This window comes from Pelophylax lessonae (genome assembly GCF_965119305.1).
Source record: "Pelophylax lessonae genome assembly, chromosome: 10".
NCBI classification, from domain to species: Eukaryota; Metazoa; Chordata; class Amphibia; order Anura; family Ranidae; genus Pelophylax; species Pelophylax lessonae.
Genome location: NC_138777.1, coordinates 147,035,954 through 147,055,609, shown reverse-complemented (window position 1 = coordinate 147,055,609; position 19,656 = coordinate 147,035,954). Strand labels below are relative to the sequence as shown.

At 44.9% G+C, this 19,656-nt stretch overlaps 1 protein-coding gene across 1 annotated transcript in view; it reads left to right on the top strand.

Moving 5' to 3' along the window:
- The window catches only part of EHBP1L1 (EH domain binding protein 1 like 1), a 539,613-nt gene that overhangs the window by 334,161 nt on the left and 185,796 nt on the right, over window positions 1-19,656 (top strand). The window contains 3 exon segments of the mRNA XM_082271174.1: window positions 17,576-17,610; window positions 17,740-17,797; window positions 17,950-18,202. Of these exon segments, the coding sequence (XP_082127300.1) occupies window positions 17,576-17,610; window positions 17,740-17,797; window positions 17,950-18,202 (346 nt within the window).

Here is a 19,656-nt window from a genome sequence, read left to right as displayed (position 1 = left end):
TTTTTTTTTTGTTCCTGTCTACATATGTTATGCCTTACTTTTTCTGCATGCCTATGATATTGTCCAATGTGAACACAGCACTGTATTCTTGTTTGTGACTTGTTTTGGAAATAAATAAAAACGTTTAAAAAAAAAAAAAAATTTATATTGCACACAAGCACTTTCGCATAAAGGAATTCACCGGAGCACTATTTACATACTCACATATGGATGTAATTTATGATGGAATACCATATATAATCAATTGTATGTTTTGATTTATCAATGTGAATTGCACACCACATATAACTAATTGTATAATCTGATTTGCTGATTTGTATTGACTTTGATTATATCCCTGAAGCACAGTACCCCCCTCTGTTTATCATTAATGGCTGTGTGTTGAATTATTTCGAGGGGAAAGCACATTTTACACTGTTATACAACTGTTATATATATTTATAGTGTACACTCACTACTTTACATTTCAGCAAATTGTAATTTCTTCAGTGTTGACACATGAAAAGATATAATAAGGGGGCGCATACGTGGCACGATGCTGGACGGCTGCTAGTGTCTGAGCTCCATCGAGAGAGAGACAAGCGAATTCCTCGGGGCCAGATTGACACTTTATCAGCCTATTTTTCTCCGCACCCCCGTAGGAACACTTTGTGCATGCCGTCAGCCAAAAAAAAACCGGGGCCGCCCGCCGCAGCACTCCTTAACTACATATTTACTCCGCACTAAGGAAGTCACCAAGATGACCAAAGATGGCGCCCAGTCTCAACCCACGCTGCCTGCAGAGTCTTCTACACCGCCTTCCTCCTCCACAACTCCTGCTGGGGATCGTGAGTACACTCAAAATATTACTAAGGCAGACTTGGATGCAGGTTTTGCGGCCATTTATGAGAAATTAGCTGATAAAATTCAGACTGAAATTCATAAATCTACAAACACCCTGACACAGGAGATCGCTGCACTAGGAGGCCGCACAGATTTACTTGAGACAAAACATGATGAACTCTCACTAGCCCATAATGATCTCAGGAAAGATTTTGAGCTTTTGTCTGATAACTACAGCTTGCTCCAGTCTCAAGTTGAGGATTTGGACAACAGAAACCGCAGGAATAACCTGCGCCTCAGAGGTATTCCAGAATCCATTTCTGAGCTCACTCCTGCTGTAACAAAGCTTTTCATGGATTTGTTACCTGACAGACCTGAGGCTGCCTTCATATGTAATAGGATTCACAGAGCTCTGCGCCCCAAACCACCTCCTGATAAACCCCCCAGAGATGTGATCTTGTGCCTTAAGGACTTTCTAGTCAAAGAAGACATTCTGCGATCTTCCAGAAATACTTCAAATATTATTTTGGAGGGCACTAGGATACAGATTTTTCCTGACATATCTCAGGCTACATTGGAAAAATGCCGCAGAATGAAAGAGATCACTTCAGTACTGCAAGCCGCTCGGATAACATACAGATGGGGCTTCCCCTTTAAGCTCACTGTCCCCCATAATGGTTCAGTTCATGTGGTCTATAATGTCGCTGAGGGCAAAGAATTGCTGATCAAGTACACCTTGTTGGAGGCTGAACCGGACATTCGCCAGCAAGTAACCCCTAGACCATCACCTATCTGGGCTACTCCTGCAACTAGACGTGATCAACGTAGATGGCGTAACCCCTTCAGAGACGGCTCATTTTGATCTCTAACCTCTTGGGTTTCTTTTGAATAGCCTACATGTGATTTTTATTTTTTCAGTTTACATGGGTCGGTACATGTGGTTGGGCCCCTGTTGCTGCATGGTCCCCCTGACGGCTGTGCTCATCCCGGTCCCCGCTCAGTCTAGGGTTTTGTATTTCCCCTACAGGAATACTTTGTGCTTTAAATGTACAATATATCATGACCTTATTACCTCACATGGCATGTCTTATACCTAAGAGTTTCAGGCTTCTCTCTCCCCTCCCTTTGGTTTGTCCCTACTTGGCCGATTCGTGATGATTCACACTATTGCCATACATCTGCTCTCTAAGGTGCTCTTGTCCCTTTTCGGGCGAGGTGCGGGTCCTCACGATTGGCTTTCGGACGTTGTTGTCCATGTGTCAGTTATTTGTTTGATGGGTTTTAATTTTTTTGCCCATCCCCCGAGAAAGTTTTATCTTTCTGAACATTTTTTTTTTTTACTTGTGATTTTTTGTTGTTTTCTCTTGAAAAAAGAAAAGGAAAAAAGAAAGTCGTGTATTCTAATTCATTCAGTGCTATTTACCTTGTTGTGGATGTGTTATTGGTCTCGGGCTCATCGGCCGGAGATTGACTCAGGTGTTGACCTCACAGGTTTTATTCTACATACCACCTCAGGGTTTATTCCCCAGTTAGCTCAGGTTTCTTCACTTAATACCCAGTTATCAGTTAGACACTTATGCTCTCTTCTTTGTCCAGCTGCTTGCCAACCAATCATAACATATTATATCTATACTTTAACCACTTAAGATACTTTCACATAATGTACAGGGGTTCAACTCCCCTAATAAAAGACATAAAGCCTTCAAGCAATACAAACAGTTGGGTGCTGATATAATCCTTCTTCAAGAAACCCACTTTGCCACAGATAAGCACCCTAAATTCTTAAACAAATGCTTTCAACAATTTAGATGCTCTACATTTAGTAATAAAACGAGGGGTGTTGCCATTTTCATCTGCAATAATATCATCTTCGATGTATCATCTACATATAGTGACCCTGAGAGTAGATTTTTGATCCTTAAGGCAGGGCTTGACAAATTTGCCTGAAATCTAGGAGCCAGCTAAAAAAGTTAGGAGCCAGTTTTTTTTTTAAACTAACAACCAAGCTTTATTTAATAAAACGGATACTAAATGTACACATAAATACGACTAGAACCCCACTCTCCTCTATAGCGCAATTGGATGGAAACAGACTGCCTGTCTCTTTCCATCTGATGCCATCTGATCCGATCCATGGGGTGGATAGAAAATAGAACCACCATCCGTCTGTTTTTGGCGGACAGGATCAGATGGCGGCAGATTACCGCTCCATAGAGGAGAATGAAGGGTCCGATCAGGTCTGCCTGAAAAACTGACAGGCGGACCTGATCAGACAGCCCGTGTGAAAGGGGCCTTCGGCTGTGGCATGGCGATGAGGAAAAAAAAAAAAGATTATATATATATATATATATATATATATATACAGTATATATATACATTTTATTTTAAAAATAATAATTGAAAAAAAAAGAGAAATACATTTTTTTTTAATAATTAAAAAAAAAAAGAAAAAAATTATTATTATTATTTTTATTTTTTTTAATAAAAAAATAAATTAATAATAACCACACTACCTATCCACTTACCTTTAAGCAAAGGTAACTGGAAAGGGAGATGAAGCCTGCAAAAACTTCCCTCTCATCTCCTCTTAGGAAGGAGATGGGAATGCATTAACAGGCAGTAGAAACAGTCATTACTCCCGGCCACCACAAGAGGGCGCCAGTTCCCCAGCCTCTCTCATCTCACAGAAGAAGGCCAAAAAGCCAGGGCCTCAATTTTCGGATGGCGCTGAAGTCCGTGCACTCGGGGAGGAGGTGAGGGCGCAAAAGGGACAGGACACCTCCTGCAGGGCACCCCAGGCACCAGGTCGCTAATTCTAGTCGCAAATGCGACCTGGCACCTGGGGTTTGTCGAGCCCTGGCTTAAGGGTAGCATTTGTGGTAAACTGATCACGATAGCTTCTCTTTATGCTCCCAATGACGCTCAATCCTCGTTTTTTAAAACGTTTTTTGATACCTTGAACAGATTTCAGTCCCCTTATATGATTGTTGGGGGGGGGGGGGATTTAATCTGTCGGCTCACCCACTTCTGGATAGAAGTAGGGTGGTTTTCTCTTCTAAGGCGTTCCCCAGGTGCTTGACCGGTGCACTCGGTGACTTGCAGTTGGTGGACGCCTGGTGGGCCCATAATGTTGGAGTTAGGGCATGTACTTATTATTCACACCCCCATGATAGTTTTGCCAGATTAGACTATATATTTTGCACTCCTATCCTGTTAGCAAATCCAACTGATGCTAATATTCACGTATGCCCTTGGTCTGATCATCAGATGGTCAACTTTAATACTTCTAAAATAGGTATGGAGAGATCATCCTTTAACTGGAGATTAAACGACTCTTTGATCAATGACCCCACACTTGTCTCCCAGGTCTCCTCCTCTCTGGAAGAGTATTTTGCTTTAAATGAGAATGATGACACCCCCACTTCTACTATTTGGACAGCGCATAAGGCGGTCATCAGGGGTAAATTTATAGCTCTGGCCTCAGCGAGAAACAAATCTAGATTGGCGGACATCAGAACTCTAACTAAAGATCTAGATCGTCTTTATAACTTACACAACCTTTCTCTTTCCCTCGCCCTTTTGGATCAGATCTCTACCAAGCGTAAAGCCTTGGATGGGATTCTTTCCAACAATACTGAAAAAGCACTTAGATGGTCTAAAGCTAAGTTTATTCTTAATAGTAATGCATCATCCACGATGTTTGTCCAAAAACTTACTCAAGCGAATTAACCTACTCATGTTTACAAACTTAGGAGATCGGATGGTAGAATGGTTTCGCATCCCAAGGAGGTTCTGGAGGTCTTCACAGACTTCTACAAAAATCTCCTCTCCGATTCTTCAACAGTATCCATGGCTAGATTTGACTATTGGATTGATGGGTTGCCCATTCCATCTCTCTCTGTAGCGCAGAGAGATGCATTGGATGCTCCATGTACGTAGGCGGAGGTATTGGAAATAATTAAATCTTTGAAATCATCTACGGCCCCGGGCCCCGATGCCTTCTCTACATCTTATTACAAGACCTTCTCCTCCATACTGGCCCCTCGTTTAACTAAACTCTTTAATCATGTCCCCCGGGGCGGTAGCTTTTTCTGAGGAGATGCTCCTCGCTAATATATCCCTTCTTCCCAAACCTAATAAAGATCTCTCTCTCCCTCAAAACTTCAGACCAATTTTGTTAATGAACAATGATTTGAAGCTGTTTGGTCGCTTTCTTGCCAACAGACTGGCCTGCAACATAAACCAGTTAATAAACCCAGACCAAATTGGATTTATTCCAGGTAGACCGCTCACGGATAACATCACATTGGTTGCCAATATTTTACAGGATGCTAATTTTAGCAAAATCCCAACATGCTTAGTTAGTTTTGACATCCACAAGGCATTTGACAGCGTCAGTTGGTCTTACCTGGAACGTTTATTACCTAGGTATGGGCTGGGGGAGGGATTCATCCACGGCTTTCAGGCCCTGTATGACTCCCCTCAAACGAGGGTATGCCTGCCTGGTTGTAATTCCGATTTTTTCCATCTTAAAAGGGGTACCAGGCAGGGGTGCCCTCTTTCCCCTTTATTATTTGCCCTAGCCATAGAGCCCTTGGCTTGCTCCATCCGAAACAATACTAAGATTAGTGGTTACCATAAAGAAGGTAGAGAATTCAAGCTTAGCCTTTATGCTGATGATGTTTTGTTATTTTTGTCTGATCCACATATATCCATACTTCAACTGCTTGTAGAACTGGACTCATTTAGGTCTTTATCAGGTCTGGATGTTAATATCTCAAAATGTTCCCTTATGCCTATTAATCTACCAAACTGGATGCAGGTCTCCCTTAGAGAAAGCTTCTAATTTTCTTGGTGCTTAAAATCATTCAGATACTTAGGGGTCTCTATTACTCCTCATTTTGACTCCCTATTTTTATTAAATTTTCCCCCCATTATTTAAAAAATTAAGTGCACTTTTAAATACATGGTCTTCATATTTTATTTCGTTCCTGGATAGAATTATGGCTGTAAAAATGGTTATCCTTCCTAAAATATTATTTCTCTTACGTCCTCCGACAGTCGCTGCCTCCTCTAAGTCATCACAATTGGGTATTGTCCACCTATCCGTAGGAATAGCTAGGCATATAGACTTAGTCAAAAGACAAAAGGCATTAGCATGTACACACCCGCGGGGCTGTCCCATCTGGTCAATACCCTCCCTGCATCACCACTCCCAACTCAGTTTTAATTTGCCTAGCTTTTAGGAATAGTCAGGCTTCCTTGTGCTGGGGCTTCAGTCTCAGCCTTCCTATATTTTTTATTTGATTTTCTTTGAAAAATTTCAGTTTTTTTCTCTCACTTTACTAGCTGTTTATTTTGTCATCTTTAGTGTTAGTTTATTCTTCGGATGAAGATGGATCATGCGGTGCTGGGATTCGGACTGACCGCCCTGGTTCTCCAGGGCACTGAGGGTCAGATGGACCCCCAGCCCGCCATCGAGCGTTCAGCTATGGTTCGCCCTGGCATTATGAACGACCCATCCCTGTTCGCTGCAGGGATGCAGCCGCGAGGTGGCTACCTCACAGGACTCGTCTGCACTGCTGCAGCATCATGTCCCTGGCTCACGGCACTCCCTGTCAGGAGAGGACAGAGGTTTATCCGTGCATAGAGGCTTCCCTACGCCATCGGGTACAGGTAAGTACTTTTCTGTGTGGGGCCTCTGTCTGGGGTGGCAGTCTGTGTTGCTGTGTGTCCCCATGTCTGTGCCTGTGTGACTCCCTGTACGATCCCTGCGGGGATCGCTTGTGTACAAATCTGTATGTTTTTTGCTGGGGGTCCCTGTCCCTGTGTCAACTTAGGTGCATGTTTGGGGGTACAGACGTGAGTATTGTGGGGCGACCGCTGCGGGGGTTTGTTCGCGCGGTCCGCCATGTTTTTTACTGCACATGGTTATGGCCCCTCTGGGGCAAGCATACAGATCGTTTTGACGCCCTCCGCCGCCATTTTGTGGGCTGTAGAACGATCGGTTCGGCCGCATGTCAGCGGCCATCTTAGTGAAGCCTCCAATGCATTTCCTATGGGTAGCCATTTTCCCTGAGGTCTGGCTTATAGCCAGCCCCTTCCAGCAGCATTTCCTTTTCCTCTCAGGCAGCAAGGACACAGGTAGCAACGATCTGCGGGCTCTGCACTGCATCTCTCTCAGTCTTCCTCTGTATACTGCTTCTGGCTCAGTTTTCTTTCTCCTTTTGGGGGTCTTCATAGCTGTGACAGTAGCGGTGGGCAGCGCACTCCGCAGCGCTATTTAAGGGGACAGTACATCATTTTTTTGCACTGTAATTTTTTTCTTGTCTTGAGCCATGGATTCTCAGGAAAGCAAGTTTCCTCCAGCTTTAGTGGGGGGCCCCGGTTCTCCTGTGGCTCCGCTGCGACCTGATCTGGCTGCTGTAGTTGCGACTTTAGTGGCAAATATGGAAATGCTGATGTCTGAACGGGCTGCAAGAAAACGGCCCAGGCTGTCTCTCTCTTCTGATTCAGATGGGGATATGGCTGCTGCTGCTGCAAGCGTGCCCTTTTCAGGGTCCCGCTCATCCTTGGACCCCCCGGGGTCTGAGGGGGAGGCTGAAATTAAGGGTGTTGACACATCCTCCCCTGGGTCACCTGAAGAACGGGCGACCATGGATGAGTTGATTGTTTCTGTGAAAGAAACCTTGCATTTAGAGGATGAGCCCAATCCTCCGGGCGTTGTGTCCTCCTTTGGGACGCACAGGGCCCGCAAGTCTGCACAGGTTTTTCCCTGCCCAGCTGAATTTCATTACACTGTTAATGAAATGTGGCGCACGTTAAAACGTCCATTCGTGGTGCTTAGTCGGTTCAAATTGCTTTATCCTTTTGCGCCGGCTACGGAATCGCGATGGTGTGTGTCTCCACAGGTAGATCACACTGTGGCCGTGCTGAACAAGGCTACCTTGGTTCCTACTGAGGATACCCCGGTTTTCCGGGATCCCACGGACCGGCGGTTGGAGTCTCTAGCCCGCCATTCCTATATGGTGGCGGGCTCGTTGCTCAAACCCGTTTTCGCATCCGTTATGGTGGCTCAGGCGGTAGCTGATTGGATCAAGGTGCTTAGAAGCAACCTAGTGTCTGATGACGTGCCGCCTGCCCGACTGGAAATTGTGGACCAGATCCACCAAGGAGTCATGTATTTGTGTGATGCAGCCTTGAATGAGGCCCCCTTGGTGGCTCGCCTCTCGAGTGTCGCGGTGCTTAACCGGCGACTGATATGGCTGGAGAGCTGGTCGGCCAACCAGTCCTCACGGAAAACAGTTGCTGATTTTCCCTATGCTGGCTCTCGCCTTTTTGGCGAGGCGTTGGATACCCTGGTGAAAGGCGTCACGGGGGGCAAGAGCACTATGCTGCCCCAGAACCCGAAGAACAAGTCTTTCCGTGGCAAGCGGGGTTCTGCGCCTAGATCACATCAGGGGTCCTTTCGTGCCTTTCGGAACCAATCCAAGGGCAAGCCCTTCAAGGCCCAGAGCAACCAGAAGAAGCCCTGGGCGGGTAAGCAGAAGGGCGGCAACGCCGGCTCGGCGGGACAATCCGCCTCTGCCTGAAGGGGCGCCCTCACCCATTTCAGGGGTGGGGGGACGTTTGCTCAGTTTCCTTCAACCTTGGCTGCTCTGGATATCGGACAGGTGGGTCCAGGAAATCGTTTGATCAGGTTACAAGATCGAATTCCTTTCCAGGCCGGCGGACAGATTCTTTCCCTCCAATCTCCGTCTACTTCAGGGGCGTCTGCAGGATTTGCATCGGGCGGTGCAGGACCTGCTTGCTCAGCGGGTGATTGTCCCAGTGCCTCATTGGGACAGGTTTCGGGGGTTTTATTCAAATCTGTTCACTGTGCCCAGGAAAGAGGGCAAAGTGCGTCCTATTCTGGACCTGAAAGCGCTGAACCGCTTCGTGCGTGTTCAAAAGTTTCGAATGGAGTCTCTCCGTTCGGTTGTGGCCTCCTTGAGTCCGGGAGAATTCCTGGCTTCGATAGATCTGAAGGATGCGTACCTGCACATCCCCATTTTCGAGGGTCACCAGCGGTACCTTCGTTTTGCTATCGCAGAGGACCACTACCAGTTTGTGGCGTTACCTTTCGGTCTCGCTTCTGCTCCAAGGGTCTTCACCAAGGTGTTGGCACCGGTCCTGGGCCTACTACGGGCCCAGGGCATTGCAGTTCTGGGGTACCTGGACGATCTGCTTCTGAGATCAAGGGCCAGCCAGGTCACGGTACAGACGCTCCAGGAGTTCGGATGGACCATCAACGTTCAGAAATCAGCGTTGTCTCCGTCGCTTCGCCTTCCCTATCTGGGAATGGTTCTGGACTCTGCTCAGGCAAAGGTGTTCTTGCCGGAGGACAAGCTCCGGACTTTGCGGGACGAACTCAGGTCCCTCAGGGACAATCCGTCCTCGTCACTCAGGACCTGCATGCGGGGCCTGGGGTTGATGGTGTCGGCCTTCGAGGCGATTCCCTTTGCCCAGTTCCACACGCGGGCTCTCCAGACGGAGATCCTGGCCAGGTGGGACAGACTTCCTCAGTCCTTGGACCTGGATGTCTCCTTGAGTCGCCAGACCAGATTGGCTCTTCTGTGGTGGATCCAGTCCCCGGCGGTGGCGGAAGGCAAGTCCTTCCGCCCGGTGGTGTGGACAGTGATTACCACGGACGCCAGCCTGTCGGGCTGGGGTGGAGTCCTGGGCAACCTGTCTGCCCAGGGCACTTGGTCGGAGGAGGAATCCTCCCTCCCAATAAATGTGCTGGAACTAAGAGCAATAAAACTCTGTCTCTTCCAGTGGTCGGACCGTCTCTAGGGCCTGCATGTTCGTGTACAGACGGACAATGCTACCGCGGTGGCTTACATCAACCACCAGGGGGGCACCAGGAGTGCTCGAGCGGCCCGGTAGGTGACCGATATTCTGTCTTGGGCCGAGACTCATGTCCCGGAGATCTCGGCAGTTCACATTCCGGGTGTGGAAAATTGGCAGGCCGACTATCTGAGCCGCCAGACCCTGGACCAGATGCTGTGTGCGAAATGGGGATCCCCAGATGTGGATCTGTTCGCATCCCGGCTAAACTGAAAGGTGGAAAGATTTGTGACAAGAACGCGCGATCCGTTGGTGGACGCCTCGGATGCGTTGGTGGCCCCTTGGCATCAGTATCGTCTGATGTACGCCTTTCCTCCGATTCAGTTATTATCCCGGTTCCTTCGCAGATTGGCCTCGGAACCGCACATGGTGATTCTGGTGGCAACAGACTGGCCTCGCCGGTCCTGGTACGCCGACGTTGTTCACCTGGCAGTGGCACCTTCGTGGCGCCTGCCTCTGCGGGAAGATCTTCTGTCTCAAGGTCCGATCTTCAACCCTGCTTTACGGTCGCTGGCTTTAACGGCCTGGCTGTTGAGACCCAGGTCTTGAAAGACAAGGGTCTATCTCCTGAGGTTATTCCTACCCTGATCAAGGCTAGGAAATCTTCCTCTGGTAAGATCTATTACCTTACCTGGAAGGCCTACTTCACCTGGTGTGAGTCCAGGGGGTTTTCCCCTCGTTCTTACTCGGTGTCGAGAATCTTGGCTTTCCTCCAGTCTGGAGTGGATCAGCGCCTGGCGCTGGCCACAATAAAGGGCCAGGTGTCAGCACTGGCGGTCCTTTTCCAACACCCTGTGGCGTCTCATTCCTTGGTGCGCACCTTCATTCAAGGTGTGCGACATTTTGCTCCTCCCAGAAAGGAGCCTTTACCTCCATGGGACTTGAATTTGGTCCTGTCCGCATTGCAGCGTGCCCCCTTCGAGAATATCAGGGAGATATCGTTGCCTCTGCTGTCGAAAAAGGTTGCTTTTCTTGTGGCGATCACTTCGGCTCGCAGAGTGTCGGAGCTGGCGGCGTTGTCTTGCCGCTCCCCTTACTTGATAATTCACAGGGATAAGGTGGTTTTGCGACCACCCCCATCCTTCCTTCCCAAGGTGATCTCTGATTATCACCTTAATGAGGACATTGTCCTGCCTTCGCTTTGTACGAAGCCTAAACATCCAAAGGAGATTGCCTTGCATTCCTTGGATGTTGTTAGGGCGATCAGGGTTTACCTGAAGTCTACGGAATCCTTTCGGAAGACGGATTCCCTCTTTGTCCTTCCTGAGGGACCTCGGAAGGGCATGGCTGCGTCAGCAGCGACTATTGCCAAATGGATCAGACAGACCATTGAGCAGGCTTACGCCTTGAAGGGACGGGTTCCGCCCTTCCCTGTTAAGGCGCACTCTACCAGGTCTTTGAGTACTTCCTGGGCCTATTGGCATCGGGCCTCGGTGGCCCAGGTGTGCAAGGCGGCGACCTGGTCGTCGGTGCACACCTTTTCCAAGTTCTACAAAGTAGACGTTCTGGCATCAGCTGATGCTTCCTTTGGCCGCAAAGTTCTCAGTGCGGCTGTGCCATAATGGACCCTTGTTTTTTTCCCTGGGTCCCTGGCTGTTGGCATTTGCTTTCCTGGGCTGTTGCTCCTGTTGAGCATTGTTTGTTACTGTTGCCCAGTGGTTCTTACAGTGCATGTAAGATTCCTTTCTCTGATGTGGGTACTGCGTTGCCTTTTCTACGGTTGCGTCTCCCACCCCTCATGTCTATACTGCTTTGGGACATCCCAATTGTGGAGGCGGAGACTGTCGGAGGACGTAAGAGAAAACTGAATTTTTGTAAAATCTTACCTGTAAAATTCCTTTCTCTGAGTCCTCCGACAGTCGCCGCCCCCGCCCCTCTTTTTGGGGTTCTTATTACCTACTGCTATGCTACCAAACTGAGTTGGGAGTGGTGACTTTGACTAAGTCTATATGCCTAGCTATTCCTACGGATAGGTGGACAATACCCAATTGTGATGACTTAGAGGAGGTGGCGACTTTCGGAGGACTCAGAGAAAGGAATTTTACAGGTAAGATTTTACAAAAATTCAGTTTTTTCTTTTGAGCTCTCCCTATCAATGTACCTAAGTCCCACATTCTCACACTTCAGAGGGATTTGTGAAGGTTTGTGTGGAGCGGTAAGAAGCCCAGATGCAACAAACAAGTGCTTCACGCTCCACAATCCCTTGGCGGTTTGGGACTCCTAGATTTATGGTCTTATTACCTTTCAGCTAAATTCATGCAGATTACCCAATGGCATTCAGAGGAAAAGGATATCCCCTGGTTGATTTTCTAACAGACCTCTATTTCTCCCCATTTTCTACACGCCATTCTTTGGTGCAGTTCTGTAACCCCCAGATACATCACCCACTCTAACAAGATTATTAATCATCTATTTCAGATGTGGATGAAGTTTAAAGACACTTATAAGTTGGTCTCTCCTGTACCCCCCTTGACTTCATTTTTGGGATTTATAGACTCCCCTATCTTACCACTGAAAAGAGAGGTTTTGGAACCTTGGATTTCCGAAGGCCTGTTCTCTCTCAAGGCCTTATCTTTTTGTAACACATTCTGTACCTTTGAACAGCTTAGGCATATACATAAGCTCCCCAGTTCAGAAGCAGAACACTACAATATTATAAGGGGCGTTTTTCAATCTCAGGGCTCTCTGACTATTAACCCGCCCCATACCCCCTTTGAGACAATCTGTTGCTCCTTCCCCAGGGGTAAGGGCTTGATCTCATTGTTGTATAATCACTTTAATGGATCCCTTATACCGGATAAACATAAATATATGATCAAATGGAAGAGGATCTTAAATGTACCTTTTCTGTTCTAGAATGGCAGGGTATGATGTGTAACCTACGTAAATGCACACGCTTTAGTGTGAGCAGAGAGTCCCCCCTAAAACTTTTTACTAGGTGGTATATGACCCCTTCCCTGGTACATTCCTTTTACAACTCTGTTTCCCCTTCTTGTTTCAGGGGTTGTGCGGAGGAGGGCACTCTTATGCATCTCTTCTGGAGCTATAGTCATTTGCAGTCCATCTGGGATAAAGCTAAACTCAAGGTGTCGCAGGTTACGGGTCCTGGTGTTACCTTTGACCCAAAAATTTGCCTCCTTTTCGCAAGGATCCCGGGTGTCCCCACTCCTATTTCTAGGTTATTTCATACTTTAATGTGCTCCATCCACTGGATGATTGCCGTGAACTGGAGGTCAAATACCCTTGTCTGGTCACAAGTTTTAGCTAAAATGGAAGATCTCATGCTTTCAGAGAAGGTCTTTCACTCTCTGCATGGTTCTATGCCAAATTTTCATGCCAAATGGGATATCTGGGATACTTGTTAGTAAATTATGCCTTGTCTTGTTGGCCTTTGATTTATCTGTTATAGAACTTGACTCGATTGTTTTATTATATCAAGCTCTGATCTGTATGTATTTCATGTCTACTGTTAACTGATGTTCGTTCCATTTTTATCCACACTGTACTTCTTTTTTCTATGTATTGTATGGATTATGTTTTGTTACATGACTTTCTAATAAAACTTTTGTAAACAAAAAGAAAAGATATAATAAAACATTTACAAAAATGTGAGGGGTGTACTCACTTTTGTGAGATACTGTAGCAATGCAAGAAAGAGCATTAGATAGAGATAACTTCAGCTCATACATTTTTTTATTTTATTCTTTACATTTATGCTGTGTAGTTTCAGAATTTTGTAACTTTAATTCAATGTGGCTAGAAAAGCAGGCATACTCAATGCTTGTTTTGTGAATGTTCTATTTTTAGTGCATGCAAAGGCAAAAATAAGAATTTTTGTATTTACCTTTAAAATCTTTTTCTTGAAGTCTATTGAGGGACACAGAATTTTGTTTGTCTTGTACATGTGGGTTATACTGCAGCTTATAAGGGGTTTGGACACTCGCACAAGTGAAATCCTATTATAATCCTATTATAATCAACACCTGAATGAAGTGATGATGGAGAAAAATGTATCAAATGTAAAAGGTCTTTGCAGCAAGTTTCAACCTGGTATTATTGGAAGGGTTTAGAAGCGATCCTCATGGTTTACATGCAGAATTGTTTTGGGAATATGAAAGCCATATCAAAAACCTGCCTTACCAAGTATATAATATAAGTCTAGTAAACAGTTCAAAATATGAGTCTAGTAATCACTGCAGAGGGGATTAAGGAATATTTTACAAGCAGGAATGTGATAAAATGCCTGGAATAGCAGGCAGATTCCTTAATTGCAGGGTAGAGTGTATTGAATCAATCAATGGTCAATCATTTCTTGTAAAGCCACAGTCAAAAGGGGCTTGCTGATAAACAGGCTCTTCAGGGGGCTTGCTGATAAACAGGCTCATAGGGGGAAAGCTGTGAGAGCTCTGAAATGGATCCTAGTAATGGGAACCTCGGGCTCAGTTAGGAATAGAGGTACAGTAGTGGGTTCAGTGTTAGAAAGCATCAGAATGTACTTCGAACCTTTGCAGGTACATTTTTGCCTTAATTGTGCACAGACTGATATTAATGGTCTTGTGGATGTGTGTGAAGGATGCAAAGCTGTAAAAGAATCTGGAGAAAATTACCTTATAGTAATAGGGGTATTTGTTGCAAGTGGCAGTCCCTTCTGGGAAAACCAATAAGTCACTGCTATTTGTTAACCTTTTAAAAAAAACTACATTCATTTGTATAGTAACTTATAGTGGAAAAAGTATGAACAGCTGCTTTTGGGTTTTGTTGTTTTATTTAAATTCACTATTTTTAGCAGTGCAATGATTTTTCAACCAAGTTTTAAAGAAGTATTCTCTTATGGATCAAAAGAGCACAGTTCGTTCTGCACTTCTGTGACCCATTTTCACCCGTCAGCAGGCTAAGGTTCGCTGTCGGCTGACATCACTCAGCTAGTCCAGATTGGGAAACGATCCCGACCATATTGTCGGGATCCACCCAGATGCCTGGACCGGCACCTGGCTCAGCGATCCGCTGAGAGGCTAAAATCCTGCCCCCTCCACTACAGTGAGCACTGGAGGTGAAAGCAAAGAGCCGGAGACTAACAGTCACAGCTCTCTGCTCAGAGTGGAGGGGGGAGAACTGAGCGATCAGCGGTGTTTGATCGCTTAGTTCCCATTGCAGAGCCGGCGGGGACAGATGCGTATGTGAGTGAGTATAGTTGTCTTTTTTTTTTTAAATCCCAACTTCACTGTTCTCTGTGTGTCTTTGTAAAAACATGTTTCACCACATGACAGAAAGCAACTAGGTAAGGCAATGCCCTGCATACTCACAAACCTAAGCAACTGGGACAGATGAGTGTTGCAGGTAGATGAATGTGAGTGGGAAAGAGGCATTGTGTGTATGAGGATAAAGTCATGTTGCAATGGGTGACCTCAGCTCATACATATTTATTGCTATTAGCAGTGAGCTCTCTAAGGACAGTGGACACATTTATTATAGGCAGGCAGTGGAACCGCAAGGTATCGGAGAAGCAGGAGCTGTAACAGGACAGTGTTTTTTCTAGGATGAAAAGGCAGTAGAAAGAATGTGTGAAGTGTGTGTGCACAGCACTCCTCCCAGTGGATGATGTCAGTACTCAGTTCTCTCAGCCCTAAATGTCACTGAACAAACTGGTGATGGTAGTAAACTATTAAAAGTGCCCAACTGTGAGGTACAGTAGCTTCCAGTGCTTCAATCTGACTGGCCTTACTCATCATGAGTGAATTCCTAAAGATTAGGCACACCAAACGCTGTGCCGTGGCTCTGAATTTGGAAGGCGTTTTGTAGCTGACTTAGTACTACAAGTTTTTGAGAGTTTCACAAACAAGGCCCAGTGCCCTAAGGTTCTTAAGAGATATATACAAGAGACATTGGGAATTCAATACTTCTACAGAGCAGTGAAGGGAAAACAAGAATTTGGGCAACTCACTGATTCTGAATAGGCAGCTCGCATGCAAACAGGGCTAATCGCCAAAAAGGTACCTAAAATGCAGTCATGCAGTTAAAAGCAAAATCATGTTATATTTACTGTATAGTGGATGTGTGATGTAACTAAATATGTACTTATTCTATACTCTAAAAACAGCGATCTTGTATACATGTTTTAAAAACACAGCATGATTTTTCTCATGTGATAAGTATCTGTGTGGTACAGATGACCGCTAACAAAATGTGAGGAAAAATCTATAATTTTTGAATTGTCACTAAAACATTGGATGTGGGAAAATTCTTCTCTGGGACAGGAAGTAAAAGATAATCTCTGCAATGGTACATATACAGCAAAAATTGCTTGGTAGGGGATTTAACCATTCACCATTTATTTCAAACAATAGAAACAAAAATTGACTATACATTAAGTAAATCATTTCCACAACTTCAAAAATGCTCCTCTAAAACTGCAAGTGGGCACTGTTCAAAACAGTGTGAATATGCAATAATAAACACGAAGTGCACCTACAGTGTGTAAGGTGCTTTATTTAAGCTCATACAACATAAATCCATACCCTTGAAGATCCTTCCAACCATTCGATATAAGCTATTGATTGTCAAACTCTCACAGCAGACATAGCCACTATCTATAGTGTGCATAATGGCTTACACATCTCAAGGGCATACCCTAGATTATCAGAGCCAATATACTGCATTTATTTTAATAAAATGTATCAAGGATTATACACAATGCCAGTATGTTCTCTGTTTATGTTGTAGAGATGTTTAAAGTGATTATAAACAATCACCTTGTAAAACAGCCGATTCAGTTTAAAATAGAAATGAAAGGCAAACCATCTGTGTATAGATATATAAAAAACATCATACATACCTTTTTTTCCCTTTTTATAAATGTTCACATAAACCCTGTTCCCTCTGTTCTCAGCTGCATTAAAGCTGGGTTTAAGAGAAACAACAGGACACTGAGCTTCTCAGTGAAAGGCTGTGCAGGGGAGTTCCCAGCACACCCAGAGAACTGATCATGTTGTGTTCCCCTGCTTAGTGTTGTCAGTTTTTAAAAAGAAAGCAAAGGGACTGGCAGGAATGCCAGGGATTTCACAAAAGGAAGCAATACAAAGAGAACAGGATACTTTCTCATACAAGTACATATGAGAGCAGGCATATCAGGAATATGAAATTCTGGGGTAACAAACACTTTAAGCACTTTGGAGGGAGCTGCAAGGCCATGGATAGTTTTCTGCAAGGTAATCCAAGCAGATATTTGGACATTAGTGATTTTAATAGTTGGTATCCTTTTTCTACACCTAAGTGCTGATGGTGTTTCTTTTTATTTTTTTACAATTTTACCTAGATTCCAATTTAAAAACTTTTTCACAACATAGGTGAATTGCAGTAATTAGAGTGATTTATATGACTGTCTACCTTACCTTTGATATTGGCCAATATTTTTAATCACATACCAATCAGATGTTTCAAGTCATAATATAGAGGTTTAAAGTCATAGAATAATTTACAAAGCTAGTATACTGTAGAAAGCAGGCACACTGTACATTCAATGTAAATTTACAGTATGAATTTACTGTGAAAAAAATAACGAGTAATTCTTTTAAAATTATTTTTCTTTAATTTTTCTAATATTTTCAGTGACCTGCCCAGATTACAGTGAAGATGCTGTTATACAGAATTTTTGTAGTTGGCAGACTGTACTCTATAAAATGTTGTATACTATTGCATACAATTGCCACTGATAAAGCTGGCTTTTCAAAAATAGTTTATTGTGAAAATATAAATGTGAAATGTGCAGCAATCTACAGGACTCTTTTTTCTTTTCTTGTAATTTGTTTCTCTTGCTTTACCTTGTTGGCACTTTTACACACTCATCTCTCCATGCTCTCTTCTTCAGGTTATCTTAAAAGTGTATATTCTGACTATTTGTCATGTAATCCCTCTTTCTCCCAACTTCTCACTTAGTTGTATCCTACAGCATTTGTCTCTTTATATGTATCCTGTTTATCTATAGTACACTGCACCTTTTACATTTTTCTTTCTTGTTTACCTGATATAGAGCCTACAAGGGAGCTGAATACTGTTGCTGAGGAAGAAGATGAAGCTTTCATTGCCACAAGTAGGTCTCACAGAACAGCATTTCATGTCCCCCTGTCTTTTTTATCAATGTGGTTTCTGCATGTTGGTCATTCATTTTTTAACTTTTGGTTATTTACTTCTTCGATTACTTATACAATTTCTATGAATTTCCTGTCTCTATCTTCCTTTCAGAAAAAGCTATCTCTTCTCAAGTATCTTCAAGATCTCCTTTCACTAGTCCCCCACCAGTTCCACCATTTCCTCCACTAATTAAAAGCAAAGCTAAATCTCACAAGCATTTTCTTCCTGCAGCTAAAAAAGGGAGCATTAAACTATCACCTGCTGATCCAAATGCCCATCATAGTAATCAGAATGAAAATCAACTATTAAGAAAATCTTTGGAGCCCAGTCATGGAAAAGTAACTGTACCAAGCCACAATCAGACGTGAGTCACCAGTTATATATTAATATTTCATTATAATATTTCATCTACTTTCAGTTTCTTGTATTTATTTAAAGAGATTCATATCTGGTTCCACCTCCAGCAGAGAAAACAGACATCCCTAGAACTCCCTGCTACAGCTTCATGCACACCCTGGACGGTTACAAATCCTTGGCCAGCTTCCTGTTGTCCTGGCCAGCAGATGCCAGAAAGTGTTCTGTCTCAGACCTCTCTTTTTAAGGCATGTGACATGACCACACCATGATATGACCACACACATACCATGACCAGTGCAGAGCAAAGCAAGGGGCATCTGGGAAGAAAGATCTTCCTGCATCTGCTTGCCAGGATAACAGGGAGCTGGCAAGGTCCCGATACTGCATTGCATTTTTGGGTCACCTCACCTTCACCCCTAGTCAAAGTATCTACCTTCCATTCACCATGATACCTCCCTTTCCCCCACTTCGTCCCAAAATCACAGCATCTTTCTTCTATACCTTGCCTCTGGTTCACAGAACTTTCCAACCACCTTGCTCCCCAAGTTATAATACCTCCTTCCCACCCATCTTGCCCTGCATCTTGCCAGGTCTCCCTCCCACCCACCTCTCTTTCTGACTCACAGCTTCCTATTCTCACTCACCTTGCCAATCCCCTTTCTCACCCACTATGCCCATCAGTTGCAATGTCTTCCTCTCCTCATCTCACTCCCCCACATGCAGCATCTCCCACCCACCTACTCCATCTTACTTTTTATAACATCTCCCTTTCACCCATCTCACCCCACAGTCATGGCATCTCCCTCCCACTTACCTTGCTCCAGCTCAGAGAGCCTTGCACCCACCTTGTATGCCATTTACAGTGTATCCCTTGCACACACCTTTTCCCCTGTCTTCGAGCATCTTCTTTCCACTACACTCCCTCACTCACTCACTCACAGTGCCTCCCTTTCACCCACCTCATCTGCCAGCTTTCAATAATTACATTCCACCCACCTTATCCCATGGTTTAGAGTGTCTCCCTCCGTTGCCACCAGATCACAGTCGCTCACACCCATCCCACACTCTGTTACCAGCACCTCCTTATCACCCACCTCTGGTAACGGTTTCTCTCTCCCACTCGCCTTGTCCCTCCCTCACAGTGTCACTCTCCCAGTCTCTTTTATCAACTTTACCACCTACTGTACTTGCAGCATCTCCCTCTCATTTACCTCACCATCTGCTCCCAGTGTCTCCCTTCCATCCCTTCCCCTGATCATAGCATCTTCTACCTACCTTGTGCCCAGGTAGCATCAACTTATTTCCACCCACCACCTTGCCCCCCTGCCTTACAGTACCTCAAGGCTCACAGCATCTCCCTCCCCTCTTCTTCACCACCCAAGCTCAGAGTGTTTCCTCCCACAACCCCCTCCTCAGTCACAGCACATTCCTTCCTGGCTGCTTTAGTCCCCAGCTCATAGT